General features: G+C 42.1%; 1 protein-coding gene across 3 annotated transcripts in view; it reads right to left on the minus strand.

Annotated features, from left to right (window-relative positions):
- The window catches only part of trappc9 (trafficking protein particle complex subunit 9), a 292,659-nt gene that overhangs the window by 56,094 nt on the left and 215,418 nt on the right, over window positions 1–21,147 (minus strand). For all 3 annotated transcript variants that reach the window (XM_014177784.2, XM_014177781.2, XM_014177782.2), the window contains one exon: window positions 17,517–17,607. In XM_014177784.2, the coding sequence (XP_014033259.1) occupies window positions 17,517–17,607 (91 nt within the window). The remainder of the gene's footprint in view (window positions 1–17,516; window positions 17,608–21,147) is intronic.

Below are 21,147 nucleotides of genomic sequence, written 5' to 3' on the forward strand. Positions count from 1 at the left end.
TGAAATCTTGAATCGGCTTCCTATTTCGCAACAAAGCATCCTTCACTCATGCTGCCAAATATACTGACTATCCTACCGATCCTTGACTTCGGCGATGTCATTTACAAAATAGCCTCCAACACTCTACTCAGCAAATTGGATGTAGTCTATCACAGTGCCATCCGTTTTGTCAACAAAGCCCCATATACTACCCACCACTGCGACCTGTATGCTCTCGTTGGCTGGCCCTCACTTCATATTCCCCCAGAAACCCACTGGCTCCAGGTCAATTATAAGTGTCTGCTAGGTAAAGCCCCACCTTATCTCAGCTCACTTGTAGCACGTGCTCCAGCAGGAATACTTCACTGGTCATTCCCAAAGCCAACTCCTCGTTTGCCCGCCTTTCCTTCCAGTTCTCTGCTGCCAATGACTGGAACGAATTGCAAAAATAACTGAAGCTGGAGACTCATATCTCCCTCACTAACTTTAAGCATCAGCTGTCAGAGCAGCTTACCGATCATTGCACCTGTACATAGCCCATCTGTAAATACCCCACCCCATATTGTTATTTTTAATGTTTTGCTCCTTTGCACCCCAGTATCTCTACTTGCACATTCATCTTCTGCACATTTATCACTTCAGTGTTTAATTGCTAAATTGTAATTATTTTGCCACTATAGCCTATGTATTGCCTTACCTCCCTAATCTTACTACATTTGCACACACTGTATATAGATTCTTCTATTGTGTTATTGACTGTACGTTTGTTTATCCCATGTGTAACTCTGTGTTGTTTGTGTCACACCGCTTTGCTTTATCGTGGCCAGGTCGCAGTTGTAAATGAGAACTTGTTCTCAACTGGCCTACCTGGTTAAATAAAGGTGAAATCAAAAAAATATTGAATCATGTAGTAAACAAAAAAGTGTTAAACAAATCAAAATATATTTTATATTTGAGATACTTCTAAGTAGCCACCTTTTGTATTGATGACAGCTTTGCACACTCTTGGCATTCTCTGAACCAGCTTCATGAGGAATGCTTTTCCAACAGTCTTGAAGGAGTTCCCACATATGCTGAGCACTTGTCATATGTTTTTCCTTCATTCTGCGGTCTAATTCATCCCAAACCATCAGCATTGGGTTGAGGTCGGGTTATTGTGGAGGCCAGGTCATCTGATGCAGCACTCCATCACTCTCCTTGGTTAAATAGCCCTTACACAGCCCGGAGGTGTGTTTTGGGTCATTGTTCTGTTGAAAAAAAAAATTGATAGTCCCATAAAGTGCAAACCAGACGGAATGGCGTATCCCTGCAGAATGCTGTGGAAGCAATGCTGGTTAAGTGTGCCTTGAATTCTAAATAAATCACAAGGAAAGCACCCCCACACCATCACACCTCCTCCTCCATGCTTCACGGTGGGAACCAGATATGCAGAGATCGTCCATTCACCTACTCTGTGTCTCACAAAGACACAGCGGTTGGAACAAAAAATCTCAAATTTGGACTCATCAGACCAAAAGGACAGATTTCCACCGGTCTAATGTCCATTGCTCGTGTTTCTTGGCCCAAGCAAGTTTCTTCATCTTATTGGTGTCCTATAGTAGTGGTTTCTTTGCAGCAATTCGACCATGAAGGCCACGCAGTCCTCGCTGAACAGTTGATGTTAAGATGTGTATATTAGTTGAACTGGTTCTTTTCCTGTGGAGGTCCTCATGAGAGCCAATTTCATCATAGTGCTTGATGGTTTTTGCGACTGCACTTGAAGAAACTTTCAAAATTCTTGACATTTTCGGGATTGACTGGCCTTCATGTCTTAAAGTAATGATGGACTGTCAATTCTCTTAGCTTATTTGAGCTGTTCTTGCCATAATATGGACTCAGTCTTTTACCAAATAGGGCTATCTTCTGTATACCCCCTTTCCTTGTCACAACACAACTGATTGGCATTAAGACGAAAGATATTCCACAAATTTACTTTTAATAATGCACACCTGTTAATTTAAATGCATTCCAGGTGACTACCTTACGAAGCTGGTTGAGAGAATGCCGAGAGTGTGCAAAGTTGTCATCAAGGCAAAGGGTGGCAATTTGAAGAATCTGAAATATAAAATATATTTTGATTTGTTTAGCACTTTTTTGGTTACTACATGATTCCATGTGTTATTTAATAGTTTTGATGTCTTCACTATTATTCTACAATGTAGAAAACAGTAAAAATAAAGAAAAACCCTGGAATGAGTAGGTGTGTCCAAACTTTTGACTTGTACTGTACATTACCTCATTTACCTCGACTAACCTGTACCCACGTACATTGAGTCGGTACCGGTACTCCCTGTACATAGCCTAGTTATTGTTATTTTATTGTTGCTCTGTTATTATTTTATTGCTGCTCTTTTATTTTTTATTTTAGTTAATTTAGAAAATATTTCTTAACTTTTATTTTTCTTAAAACTGCATTGTTGGTTAAAGGCTTGTAAGTAAGCATTTCAGGGGTAAGGTCTACACATGTTGTATTCGGCGCATGTGACAAATACAATTTGATTTGACTGTACGTTTCACCAACAGCAGTATAGCTAGCTGACAATATGTTTCACCACCAATAGGCTAGTTTAGCTAGCTGACAGTACGTTTCCCCAACAGTAGCACAGCTATCTGACAGTACGTTTCACCAACAGTAGCTAGCTGACAATATGTTTCACCACCAGTAGGCTAGTTTAGCTAGCTGATAGTACGTTTCACCAACAGTAGTATAGCTAGCTGACAGTACGTTTCACCAACAACAGTATAGCTAGCTGACAGTACGTTTCACCAACAGTAGTGTAGCTAGCTGACAGTACGTTTCACCAACAGTAGTAAAGCTAGCTGACAGTACGTTTCACCAACAGTAGTATAGCTAGCTGACAGTACGTTTCACCAACAGTAGTAAAGCTAGCTGACAGTACGTTTCACCAACAGTAGTATAGCTAGCTGACAGTACGTTTCACCAACAGTAGTAAAGCTAGCTGACAGTACGTTTCACTAACAGTATAGCTAGCTGACAGTACGTTTCACCAACAGTAGTAAAGCTAGCTGACAGTACGTTTCACCAACAGTAGTAAAGCTAGCTGACAGTACGTTTCACCAACAGTAGTGTAGCTAGCTGACAGTACGTTTCACCAACAGTAGTATAGCTAGCTGACAGTACGTTTCACCAACAGTAGTAAAGGTAGCTGACAGTACGTTTCACCAGCAGTAGCTAGCTGACTACATTTCATGGTCTCTGCTTCAAATGATAACAGCTTGTCTACAGTATGAGCCTTCAACAGTTCTTAAGACAGCAATGTATTTGTGTTTCACCCCATTTTCCTATATTAGCGTGTGATTGATAGCCTGGTTAAACCAGACTGAATGCTGCACTAAGTGCAAGGTTCAGTCTGGTTTAACCAGGCTATGTGATGGATGGTGCAGGCTGGAGGAGAGGAGTATAAACAAAGCAGAAATCATCTGTGAAGTCTGTGGCAGTGAAACACACACAATCTGGCTCAGTGAAATGGCTTTGACACATTATAGCAACACACACACACACACACACACACACACACACACACACACACACACACACACACACACACACACACACACACCGCTGTGTTTCGTTTAGAAATGTCAGGTAATTTGTCTTTCAGGGATGTAAAGGTTGCCTCTGGGGAAACTCTTATTTCCGTTACAGAAATCAATGAAAGGAGGGGTTTTATTTGATGGAAAGTGGAGAAACGGGGAAACAGGGCTGGGAAATGGCTTAACAATAAAGTAAGTAAAAAATCCTCTGTGGCTAAGCTGGAGAACATAGAAAATAAATAGATGTTAAGGTCATGAAAATACTTTAGCTGTTTCAAACAACACCATAACACTAGACGAAATCAAACAAATGCTGTGTGGTAGACATTCTACATGCATCTGCAGAGCGATAGGATCACATTCTGATCCTCTTCATCCCAAAGCCAAACAAATCATCCTCCCCATGTTTGTGTTGTTCCCCTAATGCTGACGTTCAAACACAACAGAAGCCAGTTCCAGAACGACAATGCTCTGATAAATAGTAAATAGCTGTGCTATTTATTTATATGCTGGGATAATCATAATAAGCACATGTTGTGGATGAGGAGGATTATTCACATGAACAACAGTGGAGTGACTAGCTACTGTTACAATGGGGCAGTTGGCAAGTTGATATAGACTGTCCAAAGACAAGGGAAGTATTAGGAGGATGGTGTAGCGTAGCTACGGTGTAACTACTGTGGCATAGATATACCTGTGGAACGTGATGGACATGGAATCTCTGGTTGATCGTAAGGAGGGTTGATGGACAGAGTCTGGGTGACAGGGCTGAAAAACAGGCAGATAAATGGGGCAGCTCCTGACACTGCACAGCATCGTCCCTGATTTACACCACCTCATTGGCCGCTTGCCAAGGGGGTGTTGGCCTCCACCCTTCAGACAACTATTTAGGCCCCGTTTAGTATGGGGGACCTGTTCCTCACAGCAGCCCCCTTACTTCTCCTCAGCCCCTTCAATCAACCCCTTACTGTCAGGGCTAGACTGCTGAGAACCATGAGACCAACACTATTTAAGTAAGTCCCTCTCTCCTGTTGTCATCAGGAGAGTGATAGGGCCATTGGGAGCTTATGTAGAGGGGACTAAAAACACAGTGAAAAGCCTGGATGTGGATGACATCAGGCCACACAGCTACCATGATCCTCCCAGGGAAGCCATCTTCTTCCTCCCTGAATACACTACCTCCATCCCAGCCTTACCTCTACTGCTGCATCCCTGAATACACTACCTCCATCCCAGCGTTACCTCTACTGCTGCAGCCCTGAATACACTACCTCCATCCCAGCTTTACCTCTACTGCTGCATCCCTGAATACACTACCTCCATCCCAGCTTTACCTCTACTGCTGCATCCCTGAATACACTACCTCCATCCCAGCTTTACCTCTACTGCTGCATCCCTGAATACACTACCTCCATCCCAGCCTTACCTCTGCTGCTGCATCCCTCCATCCCAGCTTTACCTCTGCTGCTGACTCAGGAACACAAGACTGTCTTGTCTTGTGTGTGTCTGTGTCTCCACCAATCTATCTAGCCATCCCCAGCAGAGGAAAAGACAGTCCAATCTCATGGTCAGGAATAGAGGTCGACCGATTAATCGGAATAGCCGAATAATTAGGGCCAATTTCAAGTTTTCATAACAATCGGAAATCGGTATTTTTGGACGCCGATTTGGTTGATTTTTTTTTGCGACCTTTATTTAACTAGGCAAGTCAGTTAAGAACACATTCTTATTTTCAATGACGGCCTCGGAACGGTGGGTTAACTGCCTTGTTCAGGGGCAGAACGACAGATTTTTACCTTGTCAGCTCGGGGATTCAGTCTTGCAACCTTACAGTTAACTAGTCCAACGCTCTAACAACCTGCTTTACATTGCACTCCACGAGGAGCCTGCCTGTTACGCGAATGCAGAAAGCCAAGGTATGTTGCTAGCTAGCATTAATCTTATCTTATAAAAAACAATCAATCAATCATAATCACTAGATAACTACACATGGTTGATGATATTACTAGTTTATCTAGCCTGTCCTGCGTTGCATATAATCGCTTAGGTACACGTTGCTCCAACCATAAACATCAATTCCTTTCTTAAATTCAATACACAAGTATATATTTTTAAACCTGCATATTTAGTTAATATTGCCTGCTAACATGAATTTCTTTTAACTAGGGAAAATGTGTCACTTCTCTTGCAACAGAGTCAGGGTATATGCAGCAGTTTGGGCCGCCTGGCTCGTTGCGAACTGTGAAGACTATTTCTTCCTAACAAAGACAGCCGACTTCTCCAAACGGGGGATGATTTAACAAAAGCGCATTTGTGAAAAAAGCACAATCGTTGCACGACTGTACCTAACCATAAACATCAATGCCTTTCTTAAAATCAATACACAGAAGTATATATTTTTAAACCTGCATATTTAGCTAAAAGAAATCCAGGTTAGCAGGCAATATTAACCAGCTGAAATTGTGTCATTTTGCGTTCATTGCACGCAGAGTCAGGGTATATGCAACAGTTTGGGCCGCCTGGCTCGTTGCGAACTAATTTGCCTGAATTTTACGTAATTATGACATAACATTGAAGGTTGTGCAATGTAACAGGAATATTTAGACTTAGGGATGCCACCCGTTAGAAAAAATACGAAACGGTTCCGTATTTCACTGACAGGAAAAATGTTTTGTTTTCGAGATGATAGTTTTCGGATTCGACCATATTAATGACCCAATGCTCGTATTTCTGTGTGTTATTATGTTATAATTAAGTCTATGATTTGATAGAGCAGTCTGACTGAGCGATGGTAGGCAGCAGCAGGCTCGTAAGCATTCATTCAAACAGCACTTTCGTGTGTTTGCCAGCAGCCCTTCGCAATGCATTGCGCTGTTTATGACTTCAAGCCTGTCAACTCCCAAGATTAGGCTGGTGTAACCGATGTGAAATGGCTAGCTCGTTAGCCGGGTGCGCGCTAATAGCGTTTCAAACGTCACTCGCTCTGAGACTTGGAGTAGTTGTTCCCCTTGGGTAACGCTGCTTCGAGGGTGGCTGTTGTCGATGTGTTCCTGGTTCGAGCCCAGGTAGGAGCGAGGAGAGGGACGGAAGCTATACTGTTACACTGGCAATACTAAAGTGACTATAAGAACATCCAATAGTCAAAGGTATACGAGATACAAATCGTATAGAGAGAAATAGTCCTATAATTCCTATAATAACTACAACCTAAAACTTCTTACCTGGGAATATTGAAGACTCATGTTAAAAGGAACCACCAGCTTTCATATGTTCTCATGTTCTGAGTAAGGAACTTAAACGTTAGCTTTTTTACATGGCACATATTGCACTTTTACTTTCTTCTCCAACACTTTGTTTTTGCATTATTTAAACCAAATTGAACATGTTTCATTATTTATTTGAGGCTAAATTGATTTTAGTGATGTATTATATTAAGTGAAAATAAGTGTTCATTCAGTATTGTTGTAATTGTCATTATTACACCCCCCCCACCCCCCCCCCCCCCCAAAAAAAATGAAAGAAAAAATTGGCCGATTAATCGGTATCGGCGTTTTTCGGTCCACCAATAATCGGCATTGAAAAATCATAATTGGTCGACCTCTAGTCAGGAAGGGTGTAATGTGCATCAGACCCATCCAGCACCACCATGGTGCTCTTCCTCCTGGCGTGTGGACTCCTGACCAGAGCCTTAAAGGTACATTACCCCCCTAAGATGTCCCAGGTGTGTGCTGAGCACCCAGCCGCCTGTAACCACTCCAAATGGCCATCTGTCTGAGCAGACATACAAGCACGCACATACGCACACACGTAGAGCCAGCTCAAAACAGCTGTCTTATTAAATTATCTTCTGCCTTTTACAGCTGCCCCACCTCAGCCACAAAGTGGTAGGCCACACAAGCTCACAGAACCACCGAGTGCTGAACCACGTAAAAATCGTCTATCTTCAGTTGCAACACCCACTACCGAGTTCCAAACTGCCTCTGGAAGCAACGTCAGCACAAGAACTGTTCATCGGGAGCTTCATGAAATAGGTTTCCATGGCCAAGCAGCCGCACACAAGCCTAAGATCACCATGCACAATGCCAAGCGTCGGCTGGAGTGGTGTGATGCTCACCGCCATCGAACTCCGGAGCAGTGGAAACGTGTTCTCTGGAGTGATGAATCACGCTTCACCATCTGGCAGTCCGAAGGATGAATCTGGGTTTGGCGGATGCCAGGAGAACTTTACCTGCCCGAATGAATAGTGCCAACTATAAAGTTTGGTAGAGGAGGAATAATGGTCTGGGGCTGTTTTTCTTGGTTCAGGCCTCTTAGTTCCAGTGAAGGGAAATCTTAACGCTACAGTATACAATGACATTCTAGACGATTTTGTGCTTCCAACTTTGTGGCAACAGTTTGGGGAATGCATTTTCCTGTTTCAGCATGACAATGCCCCAGTGCAGAAAGCGAGGTCCATACAGAAATGGTTTGTCGAGATCAGGGTGGAAGAACTTGACTGGCCTGCACAGAGCCCTGATCTCAACCCCATCGAACACCTTTGCTATGAACTGGAATGCCGACTGCGAGCCAGGCCTAATCGCACAACATCAGTGCCCAACCTCACTAATGCTCTTGTGGCTGAACGGAAGCAAGTCCCTGCAGCAATGTTTTAACATCTAGTGGAAAGCCTTCCCAGAAGAGTGGAGGCTGTAATAGCAGCAAAAGGGGGACCAACTCCATATTAATGCCCATGATTTTGGAATGAGATGTTTGACCAGCAGGTGTCCATATACCTTTGGTCATGTAGTGCATTTGGAGATGGCCATGTGGCAGATTTAAACAATCGTTTATGGTTAAATCCAGTTAATATGGCTCTATTCCTTCTCACTCGTTCAATTCCCCAGGATATTCTATTGCTCTCATGTAATGATATCTATCCATCTCTTTCTATCCCTTCATCTCTATCCCTCCATCTGTGACTCGTGTTTTGGAGGAGAAGGCCCCTCCAGGTTTTTTGGATCCTCAGTATCGTTTGTCACAGATAATCAGGACGACCAGCCAGTAACCTTCTGAAAAACAATACGGGAAGAAACACCAAGCACACCAAGGTGCCTCGGATGACATTTACGCAGGGAGGTGTGTGCGTGTGTGGAACACTATCTGATAAAGTACCTAGCTTTTCTGCTGCTGCAGGCAGGTATGTGTCCAATGTTGACATCATTGCTGAAGTTGTATGCATATTTCTTATCCAGAGCAGCTACCAAACAGACAGTAATCGACTCAGACACGCGTCCACGCGATTCTTGTTGAAAAATGGGCTCGAATCAACAAATCACTGTGAGAGGAGTCTGCCATTAAACCTGCTAAGTCAGCCAATAGTATTGATGTTGCTTTCTGCCCATGGAGAGGTCCAATAGCAGGCTGTGTAGAGAGCAGGGCGGGGTGGCCAGTGTGACTCCCTGTTGTTTTTATTTTTTATACAATATATTTATTGGCATTTGTTTTTTTACAATTTAACAATCAGCAAAACACCATGCTACATGGGGGCACATCGTGCAAAACCCTTCCCTCCGCAACACAGGAACACCCCCCTCCCTCCCCTCTACCGGTATTAGCTTCACTGGTAAATAACAACAAAAATAAACAGAATGACCTTCCCATTCCATGCTAGGAAATAAATTATTCAACACAAAAACAAATAATAATAATACATTAATGAAGAAAGTAGTAATGAGGCAGCTAAGGTGACGTCTCTAGAAACTGCTGAAAGTCCCCCAGACATCAGTAAATTCAAAGGGTTTATTACGTAAATTGTATGTTATTTCTTCAGATGGAATATAGGAAGATAGTTCTTTTACCCACATCTGCTTGCTTGGCGGAGTGTCACTCTTCCATATAATAGCTGTGCATTTATGCTCCAATGACTGCCAATTTAATGAATCTGGTTTTGACACAAATATTAACTGGTAGAACAGAATCATCTCCATCTCTTGACGAATAAGGGAAGGATCTAGTGGTACCGTCATATTAGTGACCTGTGATAAGATCTGAATAATGTCCTTCCAATAATTTCTTAGTTCAGGGCAGGACAAAAACATGTGCTTAAGTGTGCCCACTCCCGTTTTACACCTTGGGCAAAATTTTGAATATTTAGAACTGATCTTACACGATCTCTCTGGTGTAAAGTAGACCCTATGTAAAATATTGAATTGCATCAACTTGTGCCTTGTGTTAAATGAAAGACGCTGAGCATCTAAAAAGTGCTCTCATCCTCAACAATGAGACCAAGGTCATCATGCCACTTCATGCAAGCTTTCAGAGGTTCATCGTTCCCCAACAAAGCTTGAAGACCAGAGTATATGTAACAAATGAAACCTTTTACCCCTTTCCTCTCCAGCCACAGTTTATCAGTTATAGGTTTACTCATGTGCTGAATCCTACCTCCCTGCTGAGTGGCAATGTAATGCCTAACCTGTAGGTGCTTGAAGAAATGAGTTTGAGGTAACTGAAAAGGAGATGCCAGATGTTGAAAGGATAGTAGTTTACCTTCTCTATAGAGATTACCAAATGTTTTAATTCCTTTGTTGAACCAAGAAAATGTAATACCATCTCAGGGCTTTGGGTAAGATGGGGTTATTATAGAAAGGTGTTTGTTCATATATAGATCTAAGCCCCTCTGTTTGTTTACAGACTTTAATCCATATATTTAAAGTGTTTTTAATGAAAGGGTTGTTTATGACACCTAGCAAAGCTTTAGGTGGGCTAATATAAGATATCTATATCTATCTATATATTTAAATACTATATATATATATATATATTCTATCTATATATATATATATATATATATATATATATATATATATATATATATATATATATTATAATATAGAGGTCGAGCGATTATGATTTTTCAACGCCGATACCGATTATTGGAGGACCAAAAAAAAGCCGATACCGATTAATCGGACGATTTTTTTATTTATTTATTTGTAATAATGACAATTACAACAATACTGAATGAACAATTATTTTAACTTAATATAATACATCAATAAAATCAATTTAGCCTCAAATAAATAATGAAACATGTTCAATTTGGTTTAAATAATGCAAAAACAAAGTGTTGGAGAAGAAAGTAAAAGTGCAATATGTGCCATGTAAAAAAGCTAACGTTTAAGTTCCTTGCTCAGAACATGAGAAAATATGAAAGCTGGTGGTTCCTTTTAACATGAGTCTTCAATATTCCCAGGTAAGAAGTTTTAGGTTGTAGTTATTATAGGAATTATAGGACTATTTCTCTCTATACGATTTGTATTTCATATACCTTTGAATATTGGATGTTCTTATAGGCACTTTAGTACTGCCAGTGTAACAGTATAGCTTCCGTCCCTCTCCTCGCTCCTACCTGGGCTCGAACCAGGAACACATCGACAACAGCCACCCTCGAAGCAGCGTTACCCATACAGAGCAAGGGGAACAACTACTCCAAGTCTCAGAGCGAGTGACGTTTGAAACGCTATCAGCGCGCACCCGGCTAACTAGCTAGCCATTTCACATTGGTTACACCAGCCTAATCTTGGGAGTTGACAGGCTTGAAGTCATAAACAGCGCAATGCATTGCGAAGGGCTGTTGGCAAACGCACGAAAGTGCTGTTTGAATGAACGCTTACGAGCCTGCTGCTGCCTACCATCGCTCAGTCAGACTGCTCTATCAAATCATAGACTTAATTATAACATAATAACACACAGAAATACGAGCCTTAGGTCATTAATATGGTCGAATCCGGAAACTACCATCTCGAAAACAAAACGTTTTTCCTGTCAGTGAAATACGGAACCGTTCCGTATTTTATCTAAAGGGTGGCATCCGTAAGTCTAAATATTCCTGTTACATTGCACAACCTTCAATGTTATGTCATAATTACGTAAAATTCAGGCAAATTAGTTCGCAACGAGCCAGGCGGCCCAAACTGTTGCATATACCCTGACTCTGCGTGCAATGAACGCAAAATGACACAATTTCAGCTGGTTAATATTGCCTGCTAACCTGGATTTCTTTTAGCTAAATATGCAGGTTTAAAAATATATACTTCTGTGTATTGATTTTAAGAAAGGCATTGATGTTTATGGTTGGAGCAACGTGTACCTAAGCGATTATATGCAATGCAGGACAGGCTAGATAAACTAGTAATATCATCAACCATGTGTAGTTAACTAGTGATTATGATTGATTGATTATTTTTTATAAGATAAGTTTAATGCTAGCTAGCAACTTACCTTGGCTTCTTACTGCATTCGCGTAACAGGCAGGCTCCTCGTGAAGTGCAATGTAAAGCAGGTGGTTAGAGCGTTGGACTAGTTAACCATAAGGTTGCAAGATTGAATCCCCGAGCTGACAAGGAAAAAAATCTGTCGTTCTGCCCCTGAACAAGGCAGTTAACCCACCGTTCCTAGGCCGTCATTGAAAATAAGAATGTGTTCTTAACTGACTTGCCTAGTTAAATAAAGGTCTAAAGAAAGAAAAAAAAAATCGGCGTCCAAAAATACCGATTACTGATTGTTATGAAAACTTGAAATCGGCCCTAATTAATCGGCCATTCCAATTAATCGGTCAACCTCTAATATATATATATATATATACACACACTGTGGGGACAGTAATTATTGTTACCCTTGATAATGGTGAGCAAAAATGACTGTATAAAATAAAAAATAAAAATACTGAGCTATATTGTATGCTCACAATTTTTGGGAAATTGTATTATTTTATACTAATACAATTGCTCAGAGAAAGAGATTTTGTTTAAAGCAGCACTCAGCAGTTTAAACAATAACCAAATGTAGTCCCTGCCACTGTTTCGCTAAAAAGCTGAATGATGGCTTATATATTTTGGGTTCTGATGGAGTACGACAGTTGAACTAAGTTCATGAGGCATTTATAACTTATATTCTTCAAGAACCAATGGGCACATATCAATAATGTATAAGTCCAATAATGTATGAAGCAACTGCAGGTTGCCCCTTTAGCAAGTAATAAAAACAAATCTAAAAAAAGATGGGGTCAAAATTATTGGCACCCCTGTTTTGTAATACTTCAGCACCCTCACCTTGAGAGGATAAGGACACTGAACCTTTTTCTAAAATGTTTTATGAGATTGGAGAACAGAAATGTTTTTTGGCTCAAACAATCTGGAAAGATTCTGTATGGAGGAATGGTCTAAGATCCCTCCCAATGTGTTCTCCAATGTCATAAAACATTTAGGAAAAAGGCTCAGTGTTGTTATCCTGGCAAGGGTGGGGTGCTGGAGTACTGATAACAGGGGTGCCAATAACCATATCTGTTAAAAATAAATAGTGTTATTACTTGTTATTAAATAATAGGATTTCCTTTTTTTTATCTCCATACAATAGAGCTCAGTATTTGTATTATGTATTTGACAGTCTTTTTTGCTGTCAATGCTAATCAAGGGTGACAACAATTATGCACCCCACTGTATATATACAGCGCATTTGCAAAGTATTCAGACCCCTTCCCCTTTTCAACATTTTGTTATGGTACATTCTTATTGTTTTTTCCCCCTCACCAATCCACACACATTACCCCATAATGACAAAGCGAAAACAGGATTTAAGAAATGTTTGCTAATTTATAAAAAAACAAAAACACCTAATTTACATAAGTATTCAAACCCTTTGCTATGAGACTCAAAATTGAGCTCAGTTTCATCCTGTTTCCATTGATCATTCTTGAGATGTTTCTACAACTTGATTGGAGTCCACCTGTGGTAAATTCAATTGATTGGACATGATTTGGACAGGCACACAGCTTTCTATATAAGGTCCCACAGTTGACAGTGCATGTCAGAACAAAAACCAAGCCACGAGGTCGAAGGAATTGTCTGCAGAGCTCCGAGACAGGATTATGTCAAGGCACAGATCTGCGCAAGGGTACCAAAACATTTCTGCAGCATTGAAGGTCCCCAAGAACACAGTGGCCTCCATCATTCTTAAATGGAAGAAGTTTGAAACCACCAAGAATCTTCCTAGAGCTGGCTGCCCGGCCAAACTGAGCAATCGGGGGAGAAGGGCCCTGGTCAGGGAGGTGACCAAGAACCTGATGGTTACTCTGACAGAGCTCTAGAGTTACTCTGTGGAGATGGGAGAAACTTCTAGAAGGACAACTATCTCTGCAGCACTCCACCAATCTGGCCTTTATGGTAGAGTGGCCAGACGGAAGTCACTCCTCAGTAAAAGTCACAAGACAGCCCGCTTGGAGCCAAAAGTCCCCTAAAGACTCTCAGACCATGAGAAACAAGATTACCTGGTCTGATGAAACCAAGATTGAACTCTTTGGCCTAAATGCCAAGTGTCATGTCTGGAGGAAACCTGGTACCATCCCTACGGTGAAGCTTGGTGGTGGCAGCGTCATTCTGTGGGGATGTTTTTCAGCCGCGTGGACTGGGAGACAAGTCAGGATCGAGGCAAAGATGAACGGAGTAAAGTACAGAGAGGTCCTTGATGAAAACCTGCTCCAGAGCGCTCAGGACCTCAGACTGGGGTGAAGGTTCACCTTCCAACAGGAGAATGACCCTAAGCACACAGCCAAGACACCTCAGGAGTGGCTTCGGAACAAGTCTCTGAATGTCCTTGAGTGGCCCAACCAGAGCCCGGACTTGAACCTGATCGAACATCTCTGGAGAGACCTGAAAATGGCTGTGCAGCAACGCTCCCCATCCAACCTGACAGAGCTTGAGAGGATCTGCAGAGAAGAATGGGAGAAACTCTCCAAATACAAGTGTGCCAAGCTTGTAACGTCATACCCAAGAAGACTCAGGGCTGTAATCGCTGCCAAAGGTGCTTCAACAAAGTACTGAGTAAAGGGTCTGCATATTTATGTAAATGTGATTTCAGGTTTACATATTTTATACATTTGCAAAAATGAAAACAAAAACTGTTTTTGCTTTGTCATTATGGGGTATTGTGTGTAGATTGATGAGGAAAAAAACTATCTAATCAATTTTAGAACAAGGCTGTAACGTAGCAAAATGTGGAAAAAGTCAAGGGGTCTGAATACTTTCGGAATGCACTGTATATAAAGAACTACATGCGACGCAAACTAAACTAGTAATTGATTGTAGAGAAACTGTTGAAGAAGCGATGATGATAAACAGTGAAAGAAATAGGTTAATGCTTACAAAATCAAGAGAAATACTACTGAAAAAGAAAAAGGGTAACTAATAGAATTTACCAAATGATTGTTTGTTGAGGCTCGGTAGAGCGGAATGAATCAAGATGAAAATGCTAACGTAGAAGTAATGCAGTGTAGCCTGTTTACCTGGCTACTTCATCCCCCTCCACACCGCACACTGAAACAGTACTAATAAAGGGAGGTACCAGACATTTAAATACACCTTACATTGCTACTCTGTAAAATATCCTCTTCCCCGCCGAGGCATTAGAGAAAGTGACTTTAAACACTAATATTGATTATCATATCGGTGTTTGTGTGGGTGTGTGTACTCTGCTCTGTAGTAGCGAGGGTGTTGTTGCTCTGCCGCTGCCTAAAGGGGGTAATCACTTCCTAATGGTCCCTAGCTCTATAGGGCGGACTCCCTTACTCCCCATTCAATAAGGCCCTGAGCAAACAGGAAGGCATAAAGACCCTTTCTGTTCCTGCCACTTTTCCCGTTTCTCCTTTATTGGAAATGTCCACAATTAAATATTCATGGGTTGCTATGGTAGTGTGAAGAAGTTCAATGTTGCTCGAGCTTTGAGGGGAGAGACAACAACAACAACAACCCTCATGATGAAATCAGAAGCCTCCTTTCCATTACCCATCAACCTTTACATAACCATAAGCTCTTTGTAACTTAGGCAATACAGTCAACAACAAAAAAAGAAGACCTCTGAGGAAACGAGTATCAGCCTCATCTTGTAAAGTGAGAAAGGTTTTCTGTGGAGGGAAATACTGTGCAAGTTACTGTGTCCTGGTGGGGCCCTGATACCCTTCATTACCTTTACCTGGCTCTGTAATGTCAATATTATTTGTCTACAAACAGAAGATTCACTACACAATTGTTCCTCTCATGTGGCTGTGCGGCTGGCTTGTCGAGAGAAATACTGTGCCACGTCAGCTCCAAAGCTTTGGGGAAACTGGCCCAGACTGGTTTATTGGGCTGTGTGAGCTAAAGAGAAGCAGGGGAGCACGGGGGCAGAGGAGCGAGACAAAGTCAATGTAGGATCATCTGTGTATTCAGCTCAAAATTAGGGGAGGAGGTAGCCAGCCAGCCCAGGGACTACACTAACAACCAGGATGATTTAGCTCCTACAGCTCTGTTCACGTTCAGTGCCTTCATCCATACAGCAGCTAGCTACTGCCTGTAAGCTATTGGAAGTCTGACTCCCTGGCAAGGCCTTAGACAGTGGATAGAAAGGGCTTCACTCTCAACCCAGTTCAGAGACATGACAGTGGAAGTCAGTTAGAAATGATACTGTCATCTTGTTCTGTAATGGTACAAAATCATTGTAATTTACGAATGAATAAATGGTGTGTATGAGTTAATGATTCTGTTGACACATACAGTAGCTGATCATCAATGATATCTCGGGGCAGAGTGACTTCTGTCATTATCTATCATTAGGGACACAGTCGAGACATCAGGACAAATAGACCCTCATTAACCCAATTACACCTCACCTAAACTAGGCCACAGTGGAAAGCAAACGAAAAGACACAGTAGATCTGATTCAATGGAAGTAGAGTAAAGAACAGTATCTTTATGATCTCTTCCAACATGGCCACAACCTAGAAACACAATGCTATACACCACACTCAAAACACATAAGAGAAACCATGTTGTACCACACCATTCACAGCTGAACACATCGCAGTAGGAAAATACAGTATACTTAACACGAGGCTAACAGCCAATCACGTGTCTACTGTAACAGTCTAACTTGAGTGCAGCCTGTAGCCGTATGGTATTAAACGCGTCAGCCCACTCTGTAGCGATCGTTTGATCCTCAGGGAGAATGCTACAGAGAAGGCCCGTAATTGAGACCCTGATAGCTACTCTGATAACACCATTCTAACAGGCTGGGAGAAATGAACTGCATTGGAATCATAGAGGAGGACAGTACGCACACGCACACCCCCCTCCTGTAGACTGAGATGGGATGACGTGCTCTTCAAAATGACAGAATCAACTTTCCTCAGAAAGTAATAGACTAGGAATTACATGAATACAATGCCACAAGATCTGGGTCCTTTGAACACTCAGACGGAAGCTAGATTGGAAAATTGGTCACGAGAACAGAAGAGATGCGAATTTGTGCCGCCCTCATCTACCACGAGATATCTGTTGTGTCACCGTCACAAACAGATGGCCCTCTTGCTGCCAAACCAGGAGACACTGAACTGACTAATGAACACACTCACTGACCTCCCCCCAAAAAAAGCCACACTGTTCGTCGAAAATAAACACCCACACACACAAACACATACACCCACGCACGCGCGCACAATAAATAAACCAAAGCTGATAGTTTCGACGGCTGTTCACAGATGGCGAGGCCCAGAGAGGGAGGGAAGCTCCTCCAAGTCTCTCCGTGGTGTCCCAGGGTGCTTCACACGTCCCCCAGCCACTCCAGTCTGCCTCCTGGCAGCTCCCTAAAATAGCCTAATATACATGCAAATAGAAAACACGGCTGGAGACCAAAGTGGTGGATCGTGTGGGCTGCAGTGTTAATAGCCAGGTGCAGTGGTTTGGGTTCTTTGGGTTCGGTACCCCCATAGGAACGATGGTGTTTGAGTCTTTCGATCCTCATCGTGATCCATGATCATAATGTCCGTGGACGGATCATTTGAGTAGGGACAAACATACCTTTCAGTGGTTGTTCTTCAAAGGTAATACCAAGCATCTCATAGATGGCACTGTGTGTGTGTGTGCATGTGTACTCACCCCACTGTAGAGGTGCCAGCTGCAGGTGCTCGAGGACCAACTGGTTGAGGACTCCCTCCACACTGGCCTCTCCCTGGCGACGGACAGACGGGTGGGCTAGGGTTAAGGACTACACAACGGACTGGGGGGACTGGGGCCTCAGTCTCTCTGATGACGTTTGTAATAAATAGAGGGAAAGGATTTACAGGTAACAATGTTCAAACTAAGGTACACAGTGCCGTGACATTTTCACTCCCTTCAACTGGATATGAGGAAAGGGCACAATTCTTTAGTGACAAAACTAGACTCCAGCCATCCAAGTCATAGACTGTTCTTTCTGCTACCGCATGGCAAGCAGAACTGATGCACCAAGTCTGGAACCAACAGGACCCTGAACAGCTTCTACAGTTGAAGTGGAAAGTTTACATACACCTTAGCCAAATACATTTAAACTCCGTTTTTCATAATTCCTGACATTTAATCCTAGTAAAAATTCCCTGCCTTAGGTCAGTTGGGATCACCACTTTATTTTAAGAATGTGAAATGTCAGAATAATAGTAGAGAGAATTATTTATTTCAGTTTTTATTTCTTTCATCACATTCCCAGTGGGTCAGAAGTTTACATACACTCAATTAGTATTTGGTAGCATTGCCTTTAAATTGTTTAACTAGGGTCAAACATTTTGGGTAGCCTTCCACAAGCTTCCCAAAATAAGTTGGGTGAATTTTGTCCCATTCCTCCTGACAAAGCTGGTGTAACTGAGTCAGGTTTGTAGGCCTACTTGCTCGCATACGCTTTTTCAGTTCTGCCCACAAATTTTATATAGGATTGAGGTCAGAGCATTGTGATTGCCATTCCAATACCTTTACTTTGTTGCCCTGAAGCCATGTGGAACTATGCTTGGGATCATTGTCCATTTGGAAGACCTATTTGCGACCAAGCTTTATCTTCCTGACTGATGTCTTGAGATGTTGCTTCAATATATCCACATAATTTTCCATCCTCATGATGCCATCTATTTTGTGAAGTGCACCAGTCCCTCCTGCAGCAAAGCACCCCCACAACATGATGCTGCCACCCCGTGCTTCACTGTTGGGATGGTGTTCTTCGGCTGGCAAGCATTCCCCTTTTTCCTCCAAACATAACGATGGTCATTATGGCCAAACAGTTCTATTTTTGTTTCATCTGACCAGAGGACATTTCTCCAAAAAGTACGATCTTTGTCCCCATGTGTAGTTGCAAACCGTGGTCTGGCTTTTTTACGGACGTTTTGGAGCAGTGGCTTCTTCCTTGCTGAGCGGCCTTTCAGGATTTGTCGATATAGGACTTGTTTTACTGTAGATGTAGATACTTCTGTACCTGTTTCCTCCAGCATCTTCACAAGGTCCTTTGATGTTGTTCTGGGATTGATTTGTACTTTCCTCACCAAAGTAAGTTCATCTCTATGAGACAGAACGCGTCTCCTTCCTGAGCGGTATGACGGCTGCGTGGTCCCAACTTAGTGTATGTAAACTTCTGACCCACTGGAATTGTGATACAGTGAATTATAAGTGAAATAATCTGTTTGTAAACAATTGTTGGAAAAATTACTGGTGTCATGCACAAAGTAGATGTCCTAACCGACTTGCCAAAACTACAGCTTGTTAACAAGCAATTTGTGGAGTTGTTGAAAAACGAGTTTTAAAGTCTCCATCCTAAGTGTATGTAAACTTCTGACTTCAACTGTACCTCCAAACATTCAAACTGCTAAATAGTTAGTTAAATAGTTAATAACCAATAGCTACCTGGACTATCTGCATTGACCCTTTTTGTACTAATCTCTTTTGACTCATTACATACGCTGCTGTTACTGTGTATTATCTATCCTGTTGCCTAGTCACTTTATCACTACCTATATTTACACATCTACCTCAATTACCTCGTACCCCTGCACATCGACTCGGTACTGGTACGAAGCATGTGACAAACAAATTCTGATTTGAAAACAAACTAACAAAGTGGCAAAGATACACCTGACAAATATACGAAAGAGAGAGCGAGAGAGAGATGGAGAGAGAGAAAAGGATATGAAGTATGACTCTCCAGTGTAGCTGTAAATTGGCCGTAGCCCCGTGGTTGATAGATAAGCCTGTGGCTCCCTGGTTGCCTAGTGACTCTGTTAGGAGAGCTGAGGGCTCGAGGCAGACGGACTCATGGTTGGCTGCTGGCTGGCTGGCCATTACTATACTGTGCATGTAAAGTACATCTTCTGTTCTACATGTGGAATAGAAAGTCTCTCTGCAAAGTGCTCTAGGCTTGGTGTCAGACGCAGTACCAGACCAGGCTACATACAGTAGAAACACATGAACCGCCACCACGACAGTCTTCAGCTGAACGGTCACTGAGACTGGCTTTTCCGAATGTTGCGTTTAAGAAATATAATATCCAATTACAAATCCCATTCCGGGTAATGCAATGAGAACCCTGAAAAGTAAAACTTCCTTAACAACCCAAAGAGTAATAAAGATATATCTACTGGACCATAAGTGGAGGGAATTATGTTAATAACCATCCTCTTTGTGTAATAGGTCTCATAATAAGCACTGGGAGTAACTAACAACCTCTCCTCACAACTCAGAGAGAAAACTCATTATGTATAAAGCCTACAGAGCAGTCCTCTCCTCGGCCAAGTTGTTTTTCAAAAACGCCCACACGTCCATGTCTTCTAGCCTAGCATGGTTTCTGGGAGCAAAACTGCAACACTGCAAGTCAACCTGTGACTCCAATCCGATTGGTTGGCTCAGAACCCACATTTAGCTCTGCCTGTCGAGTCCTTCTGTTCCTGAACACTCAGTAACACTAACTTATCAGAGGAGATTGAGAGAACAAAAGAGTACATTAAGGTTGGAGCCGTTGAACCTTTGCTTGGTGACATCTTAAGGCTGTCTGTTGTAGCGCTGACTAGGGAGCTAATGCTGCTAACGCAGAGAACTCAGATAAACAGAGCTGTCGTAAAGACATTAGGTTGATAATATGTTATGATAAAGACAACCTGCTCCTCTGGTCCACCACACAGCTGACAGCGTGAATAATAACTGGAATAATACTGTGCTGCTCTAACACCACATAGCATTAAAATGACTGGAACAGACAAAGTAACACCACAGTTAGAATGACTGGAACAGACAAAGTAACACCACAGTTAGAATGACTAGAACAGACAAAGTAACACCACAGTTAGAATGACTAGAACAGACAAAGTAACACCACAGTTAGAATGACTGGAACAGACAAAGTAACACCACAGTTAGAATGACTGGAACAGACAAAGTAACACCACAGTTAGAATGACTGGAACAGACAAAGTAACACCACAGTTAGAATGACTGGAACAGACAAAGTAACACCACAGTTAGAATGACTAGAACAGACAAAGTAACACCACAGTTAGAATGACTAGAACAGACAAAGTAACACCACAGTTAGAATGACTAGAACAGACAAAGTAACACCACAGTTAGAATGACTAGAACAGACAAAGTAACACCACAGTTAGAATGACTAGAACAGACAAAGTAACACCACAGTTAGAATGACTGGAACAGACAAAGTAACACCACAGTTAGAATGACTAGAACAGACAAAGTAACACCACAGTTAGAATGACTAGAA

This window comes from Salmo salar, chromosome ssa27, assembly GCF_905237065.1.
Source record: "Salmo salar chromosome ssa27, Ssal_v3.1, whole genome shotgun sequence".
NCBI lineage: Eukaryota > Metazoa > Chordata > Actinopteri > Salmoniformes > Salmonidae > Salmo > Salmo salar.